This window comes from Tamandua tetradactyla, chromosome 13 (assembly GCF_023851605.1).
Source record: "Tamandua tetradactyla isolate mTamTet1 chromosome 13, mTamTet1.pri, whole genome shotgun sequence".
Classification (NCBI taxonomy): Eukaryota; Metazoa; Chordata; class Mammalia; order Pilosa; family Myrmecophagidae; genus Tamandua; species Tamandua tetradactyla.
In genome coordinates, this window is record NC_135339.1 from 83,513,254 (window position 1) to 83,536,809 (window position 23,556).

Genomic DNA, 23,556 nt, shown 5'->3' on the forward strand with positions numbered 1-23,556 from the left:
CTCTAATATTACCAATATTTTTCAGTAATTTGAAAGGATGGAAATAATGCAAACATGAAAGTTTGATGTTTGATATTCATAATAAGAAAAGTAACCCAACTTTAAGTGTGTAGAGGGAAAAACTTGTTAAAGAGTATAGCTATCCTTTGGAAAATCACAGTTTGCGTGTGTGTGTGCGTTTGTGCGTGTGTGCGTGTGTGTGTCGTTAGAGCAAGGAGCCTCATCAGAGCTCTTCTAGAGCTTCTCTAAAACAGCTCTCCAGTCACTTCACATTTGAGATTAGTATGTAGAAACAATTCAGTAGAGCTCAGCTTTTAATTTTTGAGATTCCAGACAAAAAAAATATTTAAAACTTTTGGATATAAAGCATGTGTACCTTTCTCAAGGAATGACCCCTCAATAAGAATCCAGCCACCACTGAATCTAGTACACATTTTAGAACAGATTGTTTTTATGGAAAGAGACTTGACTACTGTATAATATATGGAGATTCAGTTTGGGTTCATTGTTTTTATTTTCTGGAATGAAAATATTTTCCAGTGACTAAATGTAGAATTTAGGAAGAGAGGGTCATTTAGTTAGTTTGTTTTAATTCAGTATTTATCTTAAACATCCTCCCCAAAATGTATTCAACATTCACTTTGAGTTGAAACTTTTCCTTTTGATTTCAGCCCCAGAACCATAAAGTAAATAAATATGGTAAAAAGAAGAGAAAAGCTTGGCATATTTTTGAATTACGTAGCAAGAGAGTCTATAATTGACCACCTTTATTTAGGAAGCTAGAAGAATAAGAGAATGGATATTCCTGCCTTGCTTCCAGCATTCTGACCTTTTAACCAGTATATTTTATGTCTAGGCAACATAGATGTGCTGTTGGGTTTTGATTTTGCATTTGTTCTTCTGAGATCATTTAGAGGCATAAAGCAGGTTTGGTTATGCCTCATTCTCTAAAAGCACCTTGGTGTCTCCATGTGGTTTGTATTACATCTCTAAACTCTTAGGTAGAAAGGTCTGGCTTATCTATACAGTTGTATTAATATATCAGATTGTTAGTTCCAAATTGCACAGTGATTCTTGAGCTAATTTAAATTTTAATATTCTAATGTTTAGGAGTTAAAAAGTAAGATTATAATATATGAACATTTTAAAAATCAAAAAAGTATATTAAAGACATATTCTTAATTAAACATTCTTTTAGTATGGTCAGAAAAACAGAAATAAGTTTATCTTGGAGTATTGCTTCATATGGTGGTGTACAGATTCCATTTATTTTCTATAACATCTTAGTTTTTTTTTATTAAATTCATTGTAATACTATTGATTTTTAATTCAGTTTTTCTTTTGTTTCTTGACTGCCACTAGGATTTATACAACATTTGGGGTATGCAACAGTCTGTTGGTTGTCAATTTCGCCAATGTTTGGAACCACCCCATACCATATACCATGATACATGGGAGACTCAATAAATAAGCAAGAGCAAAACACATTTGTATATAGTACTGTAAATGCAAAACTATTTCTTTCAATAGATAAATTATTTATTTCGATAAGGAGAGAAATAATTAAACAGTAAAGTTGTTATTTAATAGCTAACATGTGCTGACTGTTTACTTGTATGGCAGACATTGCTTTAACAAATCCACCTGTATAAATTTACTGACTCTATTTAAATTAGTGTCCTCACGTTTCATGCTGTTACCCTTTTTTTATTGATGGCAAGTTCTGGACACAGAAGGTTGAGAAAACTTGTCCCAAATCACACAGCAAATTCAGTGGTAAAGCACAGATTCAGTCAAGCCTATGTAGTCTGGCTCCAGGACCCAGTAGACCTCTACTCTGCATTGCCTCTGTGTAATTTATTGTTAGAATCGTAAGCCAGTTTCTTCACCCCAACTTAGATTTATTACCATAGTGACTTATTCTTATACATGTTTTTCTATAAGTAGCTTCTTTGTAGAGCTTTCTGCGAGCTCAGATTAAGCACATTCCTTAATAAAACAGTATGTCTTCACCTCCGTAATTCCATAGGTTCTAGTAGGTCCTTTTTCAGTAGAAAAATTGCTGTACAATTGGTTTTGAAGCAGTTTTGAGTTTCTCTTGGAATATATTTATTTACTCTTTTGCTGTGATAGAGACAAGAACCCTCTGAAAGGGGTTCCTTTGCTCTTTCTTTTTCTTCTCTTATTTTTCCACCTCTTTTGAGGAAGGTGTTTCTTCCTCAGATGATTCCCTTTCTTTATTAATTTGGCTGAGATAACTTAATGGCTATCAAATAGAATTCTCTTTTTTCTTTATAATTGAAATCAATATGCTATGTAGTTAGAATAGAATCAATAAGTCTATTTAGTGTTGAAATATGTCTGTGGGGATTAAATGCCATTCATACTAAAACAAAACCTTTTGTAATTAAGTTTTATTAAAATACCTATCACTTTGTCATAGTTGTTAAGTAAAAATATTTTTTCTGTTATGGTCATTTGTAGGTACTGACGTTTATGTTTGTTTGTTTATTGTTTTTTAGGGAAGTATGGGTAGTATTACCTGCATCGCTTGGAAAGGTGATACATTAGTTCTTGGAGATATGGATGGAAATTTAAATTTTTGGGATTTGAAAGGCAGAGTATCCAGGTATGAGCCAAGAGTGCAGTCTTATTTTTTATTTTATTTTTTTTTATGTAACCTCTTGATTTATATAAATTAGGTTCCATTTGAGGCTTGTGACATGGTAAACAGGAGCAGAAAACGTGGCTAAGTACAGCTTGGCCCCTCAGGTCCCTCATCACCTCACTGGAGGAAGGGCCTTGAGTCCAGCCCTGGCTGGTTCATAGGAGAGCCTGGTCTGCAGGTGGCTCACGCAGAACAGTGGAACACAATTAGCTGTTAACAGGCAGACCTTTTCTCTCAGGTGTGGCTCCTATCCCAGAGAGTAAAAGGATTCTCCCACCATCAGACCTTGTCAGAAATAGAAATAGGGAGAGACACGGGGCATTATTCTGGTGACTAGATCTCACTCCACATCATATTTGGTGTTTTGGTTTTTTGTTTGTCCTCAGAGGGATACCTACACACCGAAGTTGGGTGAGGAAGATTCGCTTTGCCCCTGGTAAAGGAAACCAAAAATTAATAGCAATGTACAATGATGGAGCTGAAGTGTGGGATACTAAAGAGGTAGGCCCAGCTCCATGGGGATAAAATGTAAATGAAGCTGCTGGTCACCTGAACTTTGCTTCTTTTCCTTCTTCTCTCTTCCTGAGATAGAAATGAAAACTATATAATGGGTCTATTAGACTTCTTACACCAAATTATTTTCTTGTTAAAATTTTTACTTTTGCTGTATTCTGTTGTAAAGATGACAGCTCAACTTTTTTTTTTTTTTTTAATGTGTTTGCTGTCTTTGGAACATTTGAAATTTAGTTCACTTGTGGAAGATAGATTTACAAAGACTGGTCAGTTCTAAACTTGCACTGGGCCTTTGCCACAGACACTATCTTTCCTTGACCATTTGGTCCAGAATAATAAAATATCTCCCTTTTCTTTCTGAAAGTGACAACAAAATTTACTCTTGAAGGTCCAGCTGGTGAGCAGTTTAAGGAGTGGAAGAAACGTGACCTTTCGGATATTGGACGTGGACTGGTGCACATCAGATAAAGTGATCCTGGCATCAGATGATGGTTGTATCAGAGTCCTGGAAATGTCTATGAAGTCTTCATGTTTTAGAATGGATGAGCAGGAGTTGACTGGTATGGAATTGTGAGGAAAAGATTGCTTTGAAGCAAGCCTGTCTTTATTTTGTCACAGGTTGTGGTCTTAAGAGAGAGCTGTTTCTGTTTCATTTCAATTTTATTTTCTAAGTAACTGAGTTTAAGCAAATAGATTAATTTGAAGCTTGAGTTTTTTTTTATACCGTTGAGATATATTCTTTGTAATTACCAATGTCAGTCATTCCCCAATTTAGGTTTTCCAAGTGTTCCTACCTTGACCCCTTTCTGAGTGGTTTGTCAGCCAGTTAAAAAATGTTTGCATCCATAAAGATGGTTAATCAGGAACTTAGGAGAACCTATCAGAGGGCATGAATCTAGTGATGAGGGGCTGTTAGCTTTTTAATAATGAGCCTTGTATCTTTTGCAACCATATATCATTGAAATGTCACTTTGGAATGTGAGTATCATGAGTTTTGAAATTAACTGTACCTTTGTAGAGTCAATAATTGACATGTCCAGAGGCAGTGAAGTTTTGAAAACTGTCCCCTTCACTCTGTATTCATGCTTAAGGCACTGTCCATCTGCTACTGATGTTGGCTGAGCTGCCTTTTCACCTTTAATTTTTGCTAGGTGTGCTTTTTTTTTTTAATTGTAAAATATAACATATATACAAAACAATACATTTCCAAGTACATTTTAACAAGTAATCGTAGGCAGATTTTAAAGTTTGACGTGGGTTATAATTCCATGATTTTTCATTTTTTTCTTCTAGGTGCTCCAAAATACTGGAGACCAAAAGAAATCCCAAAACAATGAATCTGCAGTCATACTCATTTGTTAAATCCTGTCTTCTCTTTTATACTCTTCCTTCTCTTTAAATAGCATATATACAAAAAAGCAATAAATTTCAAAGTATATCACAACAGTTATTTGTAGAACAGATTTCAGAGTTTGGTATGGGTTCCCATTCCACAGTTTTAGTTTTATTTCTAGTTGCTCTAAGGTACTGGAGACCAAAAGAAATATCAGTGTGATGATTCAGCACTCATACTCATTTGTTAAACCCTGTTAACAAACCCTGTTGTTAAATTCTAACTTTTTCATATTGGAAGAGCTGTCAATAATATGGGATAGGAATAGGGGGATAGAACTTGTTGATGTTTTGGAAAGGCTGACCCCTCTGCATTCAGGATTTATCTGATCCAGGGACACATCTGGAGGTTGTAAGTTTCTTGAAAGTTATCCTAGTGCATGAAACCTTTGTAGAATCTTATACAATGCTTTAAGTATTCTTTAGGATTGGTAGGATTGGTTTTGCTTTGGGTTTGACACATTGTGTTAGACAGCAGTGTCTAATTGAAGCTTACATAAGAATGATCTCCCGTGTAGCCTCTCAATGCTATTTGAACTCTCTCAGTTACTGATGTCTTATTTGTTACACTTATTTTCCCCCTTTTGGCCAGGATGGAATTGTTGATCACCCAGTGCCAGGGCCAGGCTCATCCCTGGGAGTCATCTCCCACACCACCAGGGAGACTTTCGTCCCTGGATGTCATGTCCCATGTAGGGGGAAGGGCAATGGTTTCACTTGCAGAGTTGGTTGTAGAGAGAGAGACCACATATGAGCAACAAAAGTGATCCTCTGGGGGTGACTCTTAGGCATATCTATAGGCAGACTAAGCTTCTCCACTACATACATGAGCTTCACAAGAGCAAACCTCAAGATCAAGGGCTTGGCCTATTGATTTGGTTGTCCCTAATTTTGGCACAGTATCCGGGGTTTCCCCAGTGGTAAAGTTTAATAGTTCCATATTTTTTCTCTCATCCCTCAAGGGACTTTGCCAATACTTTTTGACTATCTGTTTAGATTGTTTAAATGGTCTATCCAGACAGGTTAAGTTAGATTATATGCTACAGAAAAATTAGGTTCAGATATAATAAACTTTTTTTCCTTTGGTCTCAAAGATTAGGTGAAGTTCTCAAATACCGGCAGTGTCCTCCTTACCCCTATATTCTGAATTATCTTAATCCTGACCTGATCAACTTTGATCTTATCTCTAAATACTAGGTTACACATGTATAACACAGCCCCTCAAAATCCAGAAATAACAATTACTACTCCAGACTTCATGCGACTGCTATTGCAGCTTACAATCTAAGCCCCTGTTGTAAATATTTTCTAGATGAGATAATGTTTAGGAAGCTGCCTCCTGTTACTAGGTCATGAAGATCTTTCCCTACATTTTCTTTTAGGAGGTTTATGGTATTGGTTCTTATATTTAGGTGTTTGATCCAATTTGAGTTAATTTTTGTATTGAGTGTAAGGTAAGCCATTCTTCTGGCTGTTGATATCCAGTTCTCCCATCCCATTTATTGAAATAACTAATTTATCCCAGTTCAGTGGATTTGGAGATCTTGTTGAAGATCAGTTAACATAGATTTGGTGATCTGTTTCTGCACTCTCAGTTCTGTTCCATTGGTCAGTACGTCTCTGTGCCAGTACCATGCTGTTTTCACCACTGTGGCTTTATAGAAAGTTTTAAAATCGGAGAGAATTAATCTTCCCCCTTCATTCTTTTTTAGAATGCTTTTAGCTATCTGGAGTCTCTTTCTCTTCCCAGTGAATTTGGTAACTAGCTTTTCCAAGTCTTCAAAGTAGGTTGTTGGAATTTTGATTGGTACTTTGTAGAATCTGTAGATCAAGTTGGGTAAAATTGACATCTTAACAACATTTAACCTTTCTGTCCGTGAGCGTGGACTGTCTTTCCACCTGTTTAGATCTTTGATTTTGTTTAGCAGTGTTATGTAGTTCTCTGTGAAGCAGTCCTTTACATCCCTAGTTGAGTTCATAACTAGATACTTGATTCTTTTAGTTCTGTTTTGAATGAATGTTTTCCTTAATTGACTCCTTGTTTAGATCTTGCTTATATATAGAAACATTACCGATTTTTGCACATTAATTTTATAACCTGCCACGTTGCTGAATTTATCTTAAGTAACTTTTGTAGATTTCTCAGGGTTTTCTTAGTATAGTACCATGTCTTCTGCAAATAATGAAAGTTTCACTTCTTCCTTTCCAATTTGGATGCCTTTTGTTTCTTTTTCCTGCCTGATTACTCTAGTTAGAACTTCAAGTACAATGTTGAATAATAGTGGTGACAAAGGACACCCTTGTCTCATTCCCGATCTTATGGGGAAAGCTGTCAGCCTCTCACAGTTGAGTACAGTGCTGCCTATAAGGTTTTTCATGCCTTTTATCATGTTGATGAAGTTACCTTTGATTCCTACCTTTTGAAGTATTTTTATCTGAAAAGAATATTTTTCAGCATCCGTTGAGATGATCATATGATTTTTCCCCTTTGATTTGTTAATGTTCTATATTACATTAACTGATTCTCTTGTGTTGAACCAATCCTTGCTTTCTTGGTATGAACCTCACTTGGTTGTGGTGTATAATTATTTTAATGCGCTGTTGGATTCGATTTGCTAATATTTTGTTGAGAATTTTTTCATCTATATTCCTTAAGGAGATTGGCTTATAGTTTTCCTTTCCTTTACCTGGTTTTGGTATTAAAGTGATATTAGCTTCATAAAATAAGTTAGGCAGTGTTCCTTTTCCTAAATTTCTTGGAAAAGTTTGAGCAGGATTGGTGTTAGTTCTTTTGGGAATGTTTGATAAAATTCCGCTGTGAGGCTACCTGATCCTGGGTTTTCTTTATAGGAAGATTTTTGATGACTGATTGAGTCTCTTTACTTGTGACTGGTTTGTTGAGTTCTTCTATTCCTTCTTGAGTCAGAGTAGCTTGTTTTTGTGTTTCCAGCAATTTGTCCATTTCATCCAAGTTGTCTGATTTGTTGGTGTAGAGTTGTTCATAGTATCCTTTTATGATTCTTTTTATTTCTTCAGGGCCTGTAGTAATGACCCCCTCTCATTTCTGATTTTGTTTATTTACATCCTCTCTCTTTTTTTGTCAGCCTTTCTAGTGGCCCATCGATATTACTGATTTTCTTGAAGAATCAACTTTTGGTGTTATTGATTCTTTCTTTGTTCTTTTATTCTGCCATTCATTTAACTCTCCTTTAATCTTTGTTATTTCTATTCTTCTGTTTGCCTTGGGGTAAGTCTGCTGTTTTTTCTCAAGTTCTTCCAGTTGAACTGTTAAGTCCTCAATTTTTGCTATTTCTTCTTTTTTAATATAGGCATTTAGGGCAATAATTTTCCCTCTCAGCACAGCCTCGCCACATTCCATAAGTTCTGTTGTATTCTCGTTTTCATTCATCTCCTGATAGCTACTGATTTCTCTAGAAATTTCTTCTTTGACCCACTCATTGTATAAGAGTGTGTTAATCTCCATATATTTGTGAAAGTTCTTGTTCTTTGGTAGTTATTGATTTCCAGCTCCGTTCCATTGTGATCAGAGAAAGTGCTTTGAATAATTTCAGTGTTTATAAATTTATAAAGACCTGTTTTGTGCCCCAGCATGTGATCCATCCTAGAGTATGTTCCATGAGCACTAGAGAAGAATGTATATCCTGGGGTTTTGGGATGAAACGACCTATACACATCTGTTAGGTCTAATTCACTTATCAAATTGTTTAAGTTCTCTGTTTCTTTGTTGATTCTCTGTCTGGTTGTTCAGTCTCTAGAGGAGAGTGGTGTACTGAAGTCTCCGACTATTATTGTTGAAATGTGTATTGCTCCCTTCAGTTTTGCCAATGTCTGTTTTATGCTCTTTGGAGCTCCTTGATTGGGATATAGACATTTATGATTGTCATTTCTTCTTGGTTAATTGTCCCTTTTATAATATATAGTCTCCTTCTTTGTCTCTTATGGTGTCTTTACATTTAAAGTCTATTTTTTCTGATATTAGTATAGCTACTCCTGCTTTCTTTTGATTGCAGCTTGTGTGGAACATCTTTTTCCATCCTTTCCCTTTCAATCTATTTGTATCCTTGTTTCTAAAATGAGTCTCTTGTAAGCAGCATATAGCTGGATAATATTTCTTAATCCATTATGCCAGTCTGTAACTTTTAATTGGTAAATTTCGTCCATTACTATTCACAGTTATTACTGTAAAGGCATTTCTTGAATCCACCCTCTTATCTTTTGGATTTTGTCAGATCTGTATATTCTTTTCCCTCTTTCTGTTTTTATCCTTTAGGTTACTCTTACTGATACTCTGCAGTTCTGTGCCCTCTTCCAGACCTCCCACTCATGTCTTTTTTTTCCTCAACTGACAGAACTCCCTTTAGTAATTTTATAGAGACTATCTCTTGTTGACTGTTCCCACAGCCTTTGTGTGTCTGTGAAAATTTCAATCTCTCCTTCAGTTTTGAAGGACACTTTGGCTGGGTACAGGATTCTTGGCTGAAAGTCTTTCTCTTCAGAATCTTAAATATATCATACTACTGCCTTCTCACCTCCATGGTGCCAGTTGAGTAGTCTGAACTCAGTGTCATGTGGTTTCCCTTGTACATAGTAGATTGTTTTCTCTTGCCATTTTCAGGATTTTCTGCTTCTCTTCAACATTTGACAGACTGATTAGTATGTGTCCTGGGGAAGACCTGTTTGGATTTATTCTGTTTGGAGTTTGTTGGGCTTCTTTGATTTGCATGTTCACGTATTTTATAAAGGTTGGAAAGTTTTCCCCAATTATATCCTCCACTGATCGTCCTAGCCCTTTACTCTTCTCTTCTCCTTCCACAGAAGGAGATGGTTCTTATATTTGTGTGCTTTGTTTTGCTCATAATTTCCCTGAGATCCAATTCAAATTTTCCCATCTTTTTTGTCACTTGCTCTTTTGTGGGTTCAGAATCAGTTGTCCTGTCCTCTAGTTCTCTTATTCTTTCTTCTCCCTCTTCAAATGTGCTGTTGTGTGTCTCTAGTATATTTTTTGTTTGGTCTACAGCATCTTTAATCTCTCTGATATCTGCTATTTTTCTATTTATTCTTTCAAATTCCTCTTTATGTTCCTTTAGTGTCTTCTAATCTCCTTTATGTCATTAGTGAGTGATCCCACTGATTTTATTTAGTAGAGTTACATGAACGTCTTTGATTAGTTATTCCAAAGTCTGTGTCTCCTCCTGTGTTGTAATTTGGTTATTAGGGTGAGCTGTATCTGTCTGCATCTTCATATGGTTAGTACCTTCTGTTTTCTTCACGTCATGTAAATATCTTGATAGAGTTACTTTGGAAGTTGATTTCCTTCAGTAGTCTAAAGCTTTGTATATGCGGGATGGGTGTAGAGCAGGGGGCCAGGCAGAACAGTGTGGTGACGGGTTGCAGTGCAGGTATATGCACAGGTCAGGGACTCTACATTGTGCCTGTGAGTGTGGGGTGTGTATAGATATATAATGTGTTTGTGTTTGTTTTACAAAAAGCACAGAAAGAATAATCCATAAACAAATGAAAATGGTTTTAGGAGGTGGATAGAAAAATGAGACTGTAGAGAGGACAGAAGTGAAATTTCTTTGAGTATTTCTTTTTTTTATGACTTCAACTTTTGAACCATGTAAATGTTCAGGCATCTAAAATATTCAGTGAAAACAAAAAGGTTGAATGAAGAGCAAACTCTAAAATTGAATACAAGAAGGAGTTGAACCTAAATATATAACAAATTAGTTACATAACTGCACACACACACAAATAGTTCAAATAACTTTTAAACACAGATCCCTAACTGTTCCCCTTTAGTTGTTTATATGCTAGAGTATAAAGAGCTACAAAGAAGTTCTGAACTTTACCTAGGTAGTTGACAGTGATACCAGTAATTCTGAAACTGTTTTGTATAGGCTAGAAAGAATTAAAGGTAAATAGATTGCAGTTTTGGGGAATTAGTATCCCTATTGAGGGAAAAGGAAATGTGGAACGGGGCGTGGTAAGGAAGAATACTGCAGTGTTGATTTAAATTGAAGGTAATACTTTTAAAAAATTGTATTTCCTGGCTTAGTCCATTGAAAGAGTCTAGAAGCACTGACATTTCAGTGGCAATAAACACTCCTAGTACCCAGATTTTAGTTTATAGATTCCATTTACTGATCTAAAGGAGCCAGGACTCCTTGGAGAAACAGCTTAATCCAGGATAGAACCAGAAAAGGTGCAGGATGACACCTGGGACATCTTGGGGTGGCAGAAGTTAAGGAAGTATTGTTTTTTTTTAAAAAAAAAAACAACAATGAGGACCTGTCATAGGGGTATAAAAACTGGCTTTAAGGGGCTCCCATTGCCAACTCTGGGGCAATCTGAACATTGCAAAAAGTAATGCTGGGATTGATAAAAGTGGTAGATTCAGAAAAATCTTTCATTCCATAATGATACTCAGAAAAGAAGGGGGAAGGTGGAGAAGGAACAGCTCATGCGTATAAAAGAATGCCAGTTGATAAATGTAGAAAGAATGAAAGAATTAGAAAATCACCAATTTGCATTACCTAATGTAATAATCTATCTAAATGAGGATCATCAGTAAATATCAAATCATTGGATGACAGGATGTTTGGGAATAGGAAATTCAGAGTCTCTCAGCCTCCCCACATGCTACCCACTCATCATGAGAATGGTGCCCTGACAAGAGGGAGTTCTGGTGAATTCCTCCTTAAACAGATGATCAAAATTAATATTACACATAAGGAGACCAACTTATACATTCCTTCTGACGTGATTCTGTGGGAAGTACACAACATTCCCAACATGGTGTTCTTGCCAGAAATGTTTAACCTGAATATAATCCTCAGAAAACAAATCTAGAAAGTGGGACATTTTCTAAGACAGCTGGCCAGGACTTTTCAAAAATGAAAGCATCATTTAAGACCAAAAACAGAAAAGTAGGCCGACTGTTCTACATTAAAGGAGGCTAAAGAGACATGACAAGCAGATGCAATGCAGGAACCTCGACCAATATCTTAAAAATACCACAACTCTTTGGATATTTAGGGGGAATAGAGGACATTTGAATGTGGACGGCATTTTAGGTGATTTTATTGAATCAATACCTCAATTCTTGAGTATGAAAAAAAGCAGTAGTAGAAATGTGCCTGAGCACTTTGACTTTTTATTTGAAAAGCTCACACATGCCATTTGTAATTTAATTCCTAATTGCTTAAGACAAAATTTTCAAAAACTGTGCTGTCCAACAGAAATACAGTTTGAGCCACATATGTCATTAATGTAAGTCACATTTAAAAAAACAGATGAAATTAATTTTAGTAATTCATTTTAAGGTAATGTATCTAAAATTTTTTTCATTGCAATATATAATCAATATTGAAAATTATTATGAGATATTTTACAGTTTTTAGTACTAAGTCTTCATACCCCGTGTATATTTTATGTTTTGAGCATGTCTCAAGTCAGAGGACAAATTTTCAGTAGAAATACTTGGGCTCTATTTAAGTTTTATAAATTTTACAGTTGAAAAAGTCATGTATTCAGTTTGTTCCAAGCATACTTAAAAGTTTTCCAATAACTGAATCAAGTATTAGTTTTCTATTTTAGTTAATTAAAATTGAATAAAATTAATTTATTGAACCATGTTTCAGGTTTTATGGCTAGTGGTATTGAATTGGACAACACAGTCTAAAGTCAAGGTGGGACACTTAATAAGACAAACCATCTGTAGGGTTGTGAAATTTTATGTAATTGTATTTATTTAAAGCCAACGGAACTCAAAAGGAGGTCAGGAGTCTGACAAGTGGAACTATGTAGGGTATTCAGAGCCCTGTTATCTGGGTATTGGAGCCTTTGGGTCTGTTGTTTCTCTGTATTGGAATATATTTTAAAACACAGGAAAATCTTGTTTGTATTCTAAGTAAGCCACCCACTGGGAGTGGGGGATGCTTGGGCCTAGAGAGGTGGCAGAGTCTAAGAAGATAGCCACTTTGTTCAAGGTCCACTTTTATAAGGTAATTATTTATAGGAGAGAGATCTGGTACTGCAAAAGTGATCTGAGGTAGCCTAATCCTTTCAGTGACAAGCTCAAGGTTGGTGGGCCATTTTGTTTAATAGCCTCAGAAAAGCAAAGGCATATAGGATGGTACAGGTTGATTATTTTTAGTATTCAAATAATGAGCTTTATTGATAACTAGGGTCATGTTGAATCTTTTATTTAAAATAGGATCAGTGTTTTATACCACCCAGGACATTTAAATTTTTTAAGAAAGGAGAAATATATTAACTATAAATGAAAAATTGGATTCGAGTGCAGTCTCTACTCTTAGCCAGTGTTCAAGTAGCTATTACATTGAGTATACTACATTGATACAGTGTTCTCTGCTGACTTCCTGTCTATATCTGTGAAAATAGTGTAAATTTCAATTTTAAAAAAACAGCTTTTTTTCCCTAGAGCCTGTGTGGTGCCCATATCTCCTTGTTCCAAGGGCCTCCCTGGCCTTAAAAGCCTTCTTACTACACCAGCCTTGGAATGGACGGTATTCTTTGGATATTTCTCATGTGTAAGTTTTTTTCCCTGTTTTTGTTTTCCTTTCTTAATTTCCTTGAGGTTGAAGGATACCCATGAAAATCAGCAGTGTTGTGTACTCTAGGGTATAAGAAGAATGGAGAAAAGCCTTGAAACCAAACTGACATGGAGAAGGCAGGAACACTAAAAGAACCATGCATCTGCCTCTCATTTCCATCCCTCTCTGAGGCCTTTGGGACAGCACAGGGGAAGGAGGGCTATGAGCATGGATGTGCTGCCAGGTGGTTGTGTAGTTGTCTTAAAGCCTGAATATAGGGCATTACATAATTAGGAAAAGGATGAGTATGAATAGAGTCAATTTAGGCAAAGGGGAACTTGGAGACTGGGCCTAATTCTCAGCAGCATCAGTGGTTCCCCTTCATAGATTTTTATGTTTTTATAAATCTCAGGAATACTTGTTCATTACCAAACAAAACAGAAAACCATTAGCAGAAACTGTCATTAATTAAATCCACAAATGTTTTCTGAGCTTATCCCATGTGCAGTGCCCAGGTAGGCATAGGAAGAAAGAATTTTTTAAAATATGATGTCATGAGGTCTCTCTCTGTTCTCCAAGATACTTAGAGAATGTCCATTCTGCAGAAGAGAATGAGCAAATTCTTTTAATTGTTATTAAGGTCCTTGTTTTATTAAATTTTATTCAAAAGAATCTAAATCTGAGAGATTTTAAAGCCTACTAGTTTCTTGAAAACTGAAGATTTTCTTTACTCATTTCTTTGTCTTGACTCAATAGGATAAAAGCAGACATTAAACATGATTGGTGAGTTCCTGAATAGACATCAAGTTTTTAACCAAGAACTATAGAAAAGTTGTTGCTATATTACTGTGACCCAAACTTTTTTTTCTGGTGAAGAAATAAATATTGTTAAGTGAAGAGTTAATGAACTTATTCAAAATCTTTTCTGTACAGTGATTATCCAGAAAATAAAGAAATAAAGACTCTCCTTCAAGAGCAGTTGAATTCATTGTCTAAGTAAGTGCATTATGTTTTATTAGAAGATGGAAATATGAAAAGTGAAAGTATAATAATTTGAGCATTTTAAAATTAAAATAAATTGCGTTTTGGAAAAGATTAATGGTCCAAGGAGAGAATATTCTGTCTGTATCTTTGTTTTAGAGAAGCCATATTTACTTAATAGTACAGTTAAAGAGACATCTATCTTCAGTAAGTTAATCAGGGCTGAAGTAGAAGCTGTGGCTTGGGCATCATTTTAACTTGGCCTGCCTCGGCACAAATCCTGTGTGGTTGAGGACATACGTACGGTGATTATTCTGTGTTACCTTCCTCTTCTACAGTGAGTTTTCTCTGTCAGGTACTGTGTGCACAATTCTAACTAAGAAATTAATATGCTCCCTAGAACCAAGAATGTTTTAAACTATGTATTGGTAGTAATATTGCAAAGGCAAGTACAAAAATATGGATCTACATGGAGTTCACAGTAAAACGTAACAATGCATTTTTACAATTTAGAATCTGCTGCACATAATGAGGATATCTAATAAATTAGCCAGAATAGAATGTTTTATTGATTGGAAAAGAGTAGCATATATGCTTAAATAGAAACTGTAGATTTAAAGAACATCTTTCCTCTTGGATTTATGAGTATTTTGTAACACTAGCTTTTCTTCCTTAAATATTTTACTTTATTTTTGGAATAGTTTATAAAATAATTTCTGAATACCATTGACTCTGAAGTGTACACTGTTCCTGATGACCAGCAGAATAATTTTATCAATAATAACATCTTTTGTTCATATAGTTAGATAATTGTTAATATTTTTTAAAATGTGAGTTGAACTGTTACAAGAATATAAATCAAAATCAGAGCCTCACAGTCTTCTATGCTCCTTTTTCCAACCAGGAGTACACTCTGACCCTAGTAAACTTTTTAAATTTCAGGGTCATGGCAAAGTAACTTTTCTTTTGTAAGCTCAAAAAAAAATGTTTTGAGTAGAATTTTCCAGTTCAGGAGTATATTGATTTCTTACATTATTGTTTGATTCACAACTTTTGTCTTACCACTGTTTGGATTCCTGTCTGCAGTGACATAAAGAAACTCTTGCTTGATCCAGAATTTACTCTCTTACAGAGATGCCTGCTTGTTTCAAGGTAACATTGATTTAAGTTTTTATTATAAGATATGGAGAATTTCAAATGGACTAATTTCTCTTAATAAGAGCTTTTAAGGCCAAAGCCTTTTAGAAAACTATATCAGTTCATCCTTTAGATTTGACTTATAGATAGTTAATTTTGAGAATAGTAATGCAAATAGGAAAACAAACTAATTAAATTCTAGAGTTCTAGGCCTTAAGGCTATCTCTATTGAAAGGACTCCCTCCAACAGACAGTTTCTTAAAATATGTGTTGTAAAGTATCAGATACAAACGGGGTATATTTAAACGAAAGAACCTGCCCTATTTCACTTATGAAAAGACTTCCCAGTCTCCAGAGAATAAACAGCAAATTACTTCCACACCTTATATAGTCAGTCACCCCAGAGAAACTCCTCCCTAATGTAAAGATATGGTCCAAATTGAGAGATGTGCTGGTGGCAATCAGGCAAATATTTGCCCAGGTTTTGAAACTGCAGTGCCAGTCGTAACACAGAGCAGAAAGGGGCCGTGCATTCAGATCTTTGTCTTGTTTGAGACCCAGTAGCAGGGCTTGAGAACTTACAGCTTCGTCCCTTTTATCCTACCCAGCACCAAAGCTAATGTCCCAAATGGTCTTTTAGGTGGTAACACTGTGCTCCTAGTACTTCAGGCCACCACAGAAACCTCTATCCAGGCCAAAGTTTGCCGCGTGAGTTTAGTCATGTCATAGGTCCCACCCTTCTTAGGCTCTACGGTGATGAATCAGAGCTGCACTTCTGGACAGTGGCTGCCCACTACCTACACAGCTTATCCCAGGAAAAGTCTGCTAAAGAAGATGCTCCTCGGGAAAAACTCAACAACCCACTCGATATTTGCTATGATATACTCTGTGAAAATGCCTATTTTCAGGTATATATATTAAAACTTTTGAAGCTACTGTTTTTATCACTTTTATCTTTATAACTATCATAAATTCAGAAACTTTCAAGCCAAGTTAAAATCCATGTAATAGAATTAAGTGCTTATAGCTTTTACAGTGTGATATATGATTGTGAAAATCTTGTATCTGATACTCCTTTATCTAGGGTGTGGACAGATGAGTAGAAAATATGGATAAAAAGTAAATAATAGGGGGAACAGAGGTTAAAACAAATTAGATAGATGGAAATGCTGGTGGTTGATGAAAGGGAGGGGTAAGGGGTGTGGTATATAGGAGTTTTTTTTCTTTTTTCTTTCTGTTTCTTTTTCTGGGGTGATATAAATATTCTAATAAATGATTATGGTGTGAATACACAATTATGTGATGATATTGAGAGCCATTGATTTTATATCATGTATTCAGTGTTTGTATGTTAAGAACGTTTGTGTTTGCATGTTTTATCAATAAAAATATATATAAAAAAAGAGAGAAGTTCTTTGGCTCATTAACACTGAAAAAGCCTGATTCAGGACTTGAAAAGCTCATAAACAAATACTCCATTTATTTCATTTTAATTTACTATTCTGAATTTTAAAAGGTAGTTTCATAATTGTTTAAACCTCCAATGGAGTTCTTTAATATACTTGGAATGCAGTGGGGGAGTCATTCAGTTTTACATGAGTGCCAGTTTCCATAATCAAGTAAACATACATAGAAATATTATATTTCACTTTTTTCTTTTGAAATTCTTAGTAAATCGTTGGATTTCTGTAGAGTTGTTTCTCTACAGAAATTGAAAAGTCTAAGTAGTATTTATGAAAATAACTTAAATACAACAAAAGTTTTTTAGTAACTCACAATTCTTGTAATCTAAACTCAATCTTCTTTCATTTTCCATTTTTCCTTTCTAGAAATTTCAGTTGGAAAGAGTTAATCTACAGGAAGTAAAGCGGTCAACTTATGATCATACGAGGAAATGTACAGATCAGCTACTTCTCTTGGGTCAAGTACATCAATTTTTTTTTTTTTTTATTAATTAACGGAAAAAAAGAAATTAACCCAACATTTAGAAGTCATACCATTCTACATATGCAATCAGTAATTCTTAACATCATCACATAGATGCATGATCATCATTTCTTAGTACATTTGCATCGGTTTAGAAGAACTAGCAACACAACAGAAAAAGATATAGAATGTTAATATAGAGAAAAAAAAATAAAAGTAATAATAATAGTAAAAAAAAACAAAAACAAAAACCTATACCTCAGATGCAGCTTCATTCAGTGTTTTAACATGATTACTTTACCATTAGGTATTATTATGCTGTCCATTTTTGAGTTTTTGTATCTAGTCCTGTTGCACAGTCTGTATCCCTTCAGCTCCAATTACCCATTATCTTACCCTGTTTCTAACTCCTGCTGGACTCTGTTACCAATGGCATATTCCAAGTTTATTCTCGAATGTCGGTTCGCATCAATGGGACCATACAGTATTTGTCTTTTAGTTTTTGGCTAGACTCACTCAGCATAATGTTCTCTAGGTCCATCCATGTTATTACATGCTTCATAAGTTTATCCTGTCTTAAAGTTGCATAATATTCCATCATATGTATATGCCACGGTTTGTTTAGCCACTCGTCTGTTGATGGACATTTTGGCTGTTTCCATCTCTTTGCAATTGTAAATAACGCTGCTATAAACATTGCTGTGCAAATGTCTGTTTGTGTCTTTGCCCTTAAGTCTTTTGAGTAGATTCCCAGCAATGGTATTGCTGGGTCGTATGTCAATTCTATATTCAGCTTTTTGAGGAACCGCCAAACTGCCTTCCACAGTGGTTGCACCATTTGACATTCCCACCAACAGTGGATAAGTGTGCCTCTTTCTCCGCATCCTCTCCAGCACTTGTCATTTTGTGTTTTGTTGATAATGGCCATTCTGGTGGGTGTGAGATGATATCTCATTGTGCTTTGATTTGCATTTCTCTAATGGCCAGGGACATTGAGCATCTCTTCATGTGCCTTTTGGCCATTTGTATTTCCTCTTCTGATAGGTGTCTGTTCAAGTCTTTTTCCCATTTTGTAATTGGGTTGGCTGTCTTTTTGTTGTTGAGTTGAACAATCTCTTTATAAATTCTGGATACTAGACCTTTACCTGATATGTCATTTCCAAATATTGTCTCCCATTGTGAAGGCTGTCTTTCTACTTTCTTGATGAATTCTTTGATGCACAAAAGTGTTTAATTTTGAGGAGCTCCCATTTATTTATTTCCTTCTTCAGTGCTCTTGCTTTAGGTGTAAGGTCTATAAAACCGCCTCCAATTGTAAGTTTCATAAGATATCTCCCTACATTTTCCTCTAACTGTTTTATGGTCTTAGACCTAATGTTTAGATCTTTGATCCATTTTGAGTTAACTTTTGTATAGGGTGTAAGATACGGGTCCTCTTTCATTCTTTTGCATATGGATATCCAGTTCTCTAGGCACCATTTATTGAAGAGACTGTTCTGTCCCAGATGAGTTGGCTTGACTGCCTTATCAAAGATCAAATGTCCATAGATGAGAGGGTCTATATCTGAGCACTCTGTTCGATTCCATTGGTCGATATATCTATCTTTATGCCCATACCATGCTGTTTTGACCACTGTGGCTTCATAATATGCCTTAAAGTCAGGCAGCACGAGACCTCCAGCTTCGTTTTTTATCCTCAAGATGTTTTTAGCAATTCGGGGCACCCTGCCCTTCCAGATAAATTTGCTTATTGGTTTTTCTATTTCTGAAAAATGTGTTGTTGGGATTTTGATTGGTATTGCATTGAATCTGTAAATCAATTTAGGTAGGATTGACATCTTAACTATATTTAGTCTTCCAGTCCATGAACACGTTATGCCCTTCCATCTATTTAGGTCTTCTGTGATTTCCTTTAACAGTTTTTTGTAGATTTCTTTATATAGGTTTTTTGTCTCTTTAGTTAAATTTATTCCTAGGTATTTTATTCTTTTAGTTGCAATTGTAAATGGGATTCATTTCTTGATTTCCCCCTCAGCTTCTTCATTACTAGTGTATAGAAATGCTACAGATTTTTGAATGTTGATCTTGTAACCTGCTACTTTGCTGTACTCATTTATTAGCTCTAGTAGTTTTGTTGTGGATTTTTCTGGGTTTTCGACGTATAGTATCATATCGTCTGCAAACAGTGATAGTTTTACTTCTTCCTTTCCAATTTTGATGCCTTGTATTTCTTTTTCTTGTCTAATTGCTCTGGCTAGAACCTCCAACACGATGTTGAATAATAGTGGTGATAATGGACATCCTTGTCTTGTTCCTGATCTTAGGGGGAAAGTTTTCAATTTTTCCCCATTGAGGATGATATTAGCTGTGGGTTTTTCATATATTCCCTCTATCATTTTAAGGAAGTTCCCTTGTATTCCTATCTTTTGAAGTGTTTTCAACAGGAAAGGATGTTGAATCTTGTCAGATGCCTTCTCTGCATCAATTGAGATGATCATGTGATTTTTCTGCTTTGATTTATTGATATGGTGTATTACGTTAATTGATTTTCTTATGTTGAACCATCCTTGCATACCTGGGATGAATCCTACTTGGTCATGATGTATAATTCTTTTAATGTGTTGTTGGATACGATTTGCTAGAATTTTATTGAGGATTTTTGCATCTATATTCATTAGAGAGATTGGTCTGTAGTTTTCTTTTTTTTTTTTTTTTTTAAAGGAAAGACAGAGAGAAGGAAGGAAGGATAGAAGGAAGGAAGGAAGGAAGAAAGGGAAACATTTTTAAACATTTTCTTGTTTTATTGTATTCTGTTTCTCCGTTTTTGTTACATGGGCTGGGGCCGGGAATCGAACCGAGGTCCTCCGGCATAGCAGGCAAGCACTTTGCCCGCTGAGCCACCGCGGCCCGCCTGTAGTTTTCTTTTTTTGTGATATCTTTGCCTGGTTTTGGTATGAGGGTGATGTTGGCTTCATAGAATGAATTAGGTAGTTTTCCCTCCACTTCGATTATGTTGAAGAGTTTGAGGAGAGTAGGTACTAATTCTTTCTGGAATGTTTGTTAGAATTCAGATGTGAAGCCGTCTGGCCCTGGACTTTTCTTTTTAGGAAGTTTTTGAATGACTAATTCAATTTTTTTACTTGTGATTGGTTTGTTGAGGTCATCTATGTCTTCTTGAGTCAAAGTTGGTTGTTCATGTCTTTCCAGGAACCCATCCATTTCCTCTAAATTGTTGTATTTATTAGCGTAAAGTTGTTCATAGTATCCTGTTATTACCTCCTTTATTTCTGTGAGGTCAGTAGTTATGTCTCCTCTTCCATTTCTGATCTTATTTATTTGCATCCTCTCTCTTCTTCTTTTTGTCAGTCTTGCTAAGGGCCCATCAATCTTATTGATTTTCTCATAGAACCAACTTCTGGTCTTATTGATTTTCTCTATTGTTTTTGTGTTTTCAATTTCATTTATTTCTGCTCTAATCTTTGTTATTTCTTGCCTTTTGCTTGCTTTGGGATTAGTTTGCTGTTCTTTCTCCAGTTCTTCCAAGTGGACAGTTAATTCCTGCATTTTTGCCTTTTCTTCTTTTCTGATATAGGCATTTAGGGCAATAAATTTCCCTCTTAGCACTGCCTTTGCTGCGTCCCATAAGTTTTGATATGTTGTGTTTTCATTTTCATTCGCCTCGAGGTATTTACTAATTTCTCTTGCAATTTCTTCTCTGACCCACTCGCTGTTTAAGAGTGTGTTGTTGAGCCTCCACGTATTTGTGAATTTTCTGGCTCTCGGCCTATTATTGATTTCCAACTTCATTCCTTTATGATCCGAGAAAGTGTTGTGTATGATTTCAATCTTTTTAAATTTGTTAAGACTTGCTTTGTGACCCAGCATATGGTCTATCTTTGAGAATGATCCATGAGCACTTGAGAAAAAGGTGTGTCCTGCTGTTGTGGGATGTAATGTCCTATAATTGTCTGTTAAGTCTAGCTCATTTACAGTAAAATTCAGATTCTCTATTTCTTTATTGATCCTCTGTCTAGATGTTCTGTCCATTGATGAGAGTGGTGAATTGAAGTCTCCAACTATTATGGTATATGAGTCTATTTCCCTTTTCAGTGTTTGCAGTGTATTCCGCACGCATTTTGGGGCATTCTGGTTCGGTACGTAAATATTTATGATTGTTATGTCTTCTTGTTTAATTGTTCCTTTTATTAGTATATAGTGTCCTTCTTTGTCTCTTTTAACTGCTTTACATTTGAAGTCTAATTTGTTGGATATTAGTGTAGCCACTCCTGCCTCTTTCTGGTTGTTATTTGCATGAAATATCTTTTCCCAACCTTTCACTTTCAACCTATGTTTATCTTTGGGTCTAAGATGTGTTTCCTGTAGACAGCATATAGAAGGATCTTGTTTTTTAATCCATTCTGCCAGTCTGTGTCTTTTGATTGGGGAATTCAGTCCATTAACATTTAGTGTTATTAGTTTGGATAATGTTTTCCTCTAACATTTTGCCTTTTGTATTATATATATATCATATCTGATTTTCCTTCTTTCTACACTCTTCTCCATACCTCTCTCTTCTGTCTTTTCGTATCTGACTCTAGTGCTCCCTTTAGTATTTCTTGCAGAGCTGGTCTCTTGGTCACAAATTCTCTCAGTGACTTTTTGTCTGAGAATGTTTTAATTTCTCCCTCATTTTTGAAGGACAGTTTTGCTGGATATAGGAGTCTTGGTTGGCAGTTTTTCTCTTTTAGTAATTTAAATATAACGTCCCACTGTCTTCTAGCTTCCGTGGTTTCTGCTGAGCAATCTACACATAGTCTTATTGGGTTTCCCTTGTATGCGATGGATTGTTTTTCTCTTGCTGCTTTCAAGATCCTCTCTTTCTCTTTGACCTCTGACATTCTAACTAGTAAGTGTCTTGGAGAACGCCTATTTGGGTCTAATCTCTTTGGGGTGCGCTGCACTTCTTGAATCTTTAATTTTAGGTCTTTCATAAGAGTTGGGAAATTTTCAGTGATAATTTGTTCCATTAGTTTGTCTCCTCCTTTTCCCTTCTCTTCTCCTTCTGGGACACCCACAACACATATATTTGTGCGGTTCATATTGTCCTTGAGTTCCCTGATACCCTGTTCAAATTTTTCCGTTCTTTTCCCGATAGTTTCTGTTTGTTTTTGGAATTCAGATGTTCCATCCTCCAAATCACTAATTCTATTTTCTGTCTCTTTAAATCTATCATTGTGGGTATCCATTGTTTTTTCCATCTTTTCTACTTTATCCTTCACTTCCATAAGTTCTGTGATTTGTTTTTTCAGTTTTTCTATTTCTTCTTTTTGTTCAGCCCATGTCTTCTTCATGTCCTCCCTCAATTTATCGATTTCGTTTTTGAAGAGGTTTTCCATTTCTGTTCGTATATTCAGCATTAGTTGTCTCAGCTCCTGTATCTCATTTGAACTATCGGTTTGCTCCTTTGACTGGGCCATATTTTCAATTTTCTGAGCGTGATCCGTTATCTTCTGCTGGCGTCTGGGCATTTAGTCCGATTTCCCTGGGTGTTGGACCCAACAGGTTGAAAGATTTTTTTGTGAAATCTCTGGGTTCTGTTTTTCTTATCCTGCCCAGTAGGTGGCGCTCGTGGCACACGATTGTCTGCGGGTCCCCCCAGTAAAAGGTGCTGTGGGTCCTTTAACTTTGGAAAACTCTCGCCGTGTGGGAGGTTCGCCAGCTGAAGTGGCTTGTAAGAATGCCAGCCGGCCCGGGGGTCCGAAAGCGGGGAGGGTCGCTGGCCACCGCAGCCCGGGAGAGCGCCCGTCCGAATTTCCTAGTCGGCCCGGGGCACCAAGCGTGGCGGGAGGGCGCCAGCCGCCACAGCCCGGGAGAGTGCACCGTTCCCAGCCGGACCCGGGAGTCACGTGTTTGGAAGGGATCCCCTCAGTCACCGTTCTCCGCGGCCTGGGGATTTCCAATCCAATTCTCTCAGTTGGTCCGGGGGGCCGCGTGTGGTGGGGGCGCCAGCCGCCGCGGCTTGAGGGGACCGTGTGGCTCCTTTGTTAATGCCACTATTGGTGTTTGGTTGGACCCAGTCCCTGCCACTGTCGGAAATTCCCTCCTCTCCCTGGAGGGGTGCCGGTCGCTGGCCGCCGCGGCCCAGGGAACTCGCCACCGGATCAGGAAGCCGCCTGTAGGGGAGGGGCACCAGTCGCCGGCCGCCGTGGCCTGGGGAACTCGCCACTGGACCAGGAAGCCGCCCGCGGGGGAGGGGCGCCGGTTGCTGGCCACCGCGGCTTGGGTAGCCCTCTGATCCGAGACTTGTAGCCGGTCCAGGAAGCCGCCCGCAAAAGAGGGGTGCCGGCCGCCGCGGCTTGG

General features: G+C 36.6%; 1 protein-coding gene across 1 annotated transcript in view; it reads left to right on the forward strand.

Annotated features, from left to right (window-relative positions):
* The window catches only part of WDR11 (WD repeat domain 11), a 102,556-nt gene that overhangs the window by 73,913 nt on the left and 5,087 nt on the right, over window positions 1-23,556 (forward strand). The window contains exons 17-24 of the mRNA XM_077126226.1: window positions 2,523-2,629; window positions 3,055-3,169; window positions 3,570-3,741; window positions 13,041-13,149; window positions 14,086-14,148; window positions 15,220-15,285; window positions 16,016-16,178; window positions 17,100-17,195. Coding sequence (XP_076982341.1) covers window positions 2,523-2,629; window positions 3,055-3,169; window positions 3,570-3,741; window positions 13,041-13,149; window positions 14,086-14,148; window positions 15,220-15,285; window positions 16,016-16,178; window positions 17,100-17,195 — 891 coding nt within the window. The remainder of the gene's footprint in view (window positions 1-2,522; window positions 2,630-3,054; window positions 3,170-3,569; window positions 3,742-13,040; window positions 13,150-14,085; window positions 14,149-15,219; window positions 15,286-16,015; window positions 16,179-17,099; window positions 17,196-23,556) is intronic.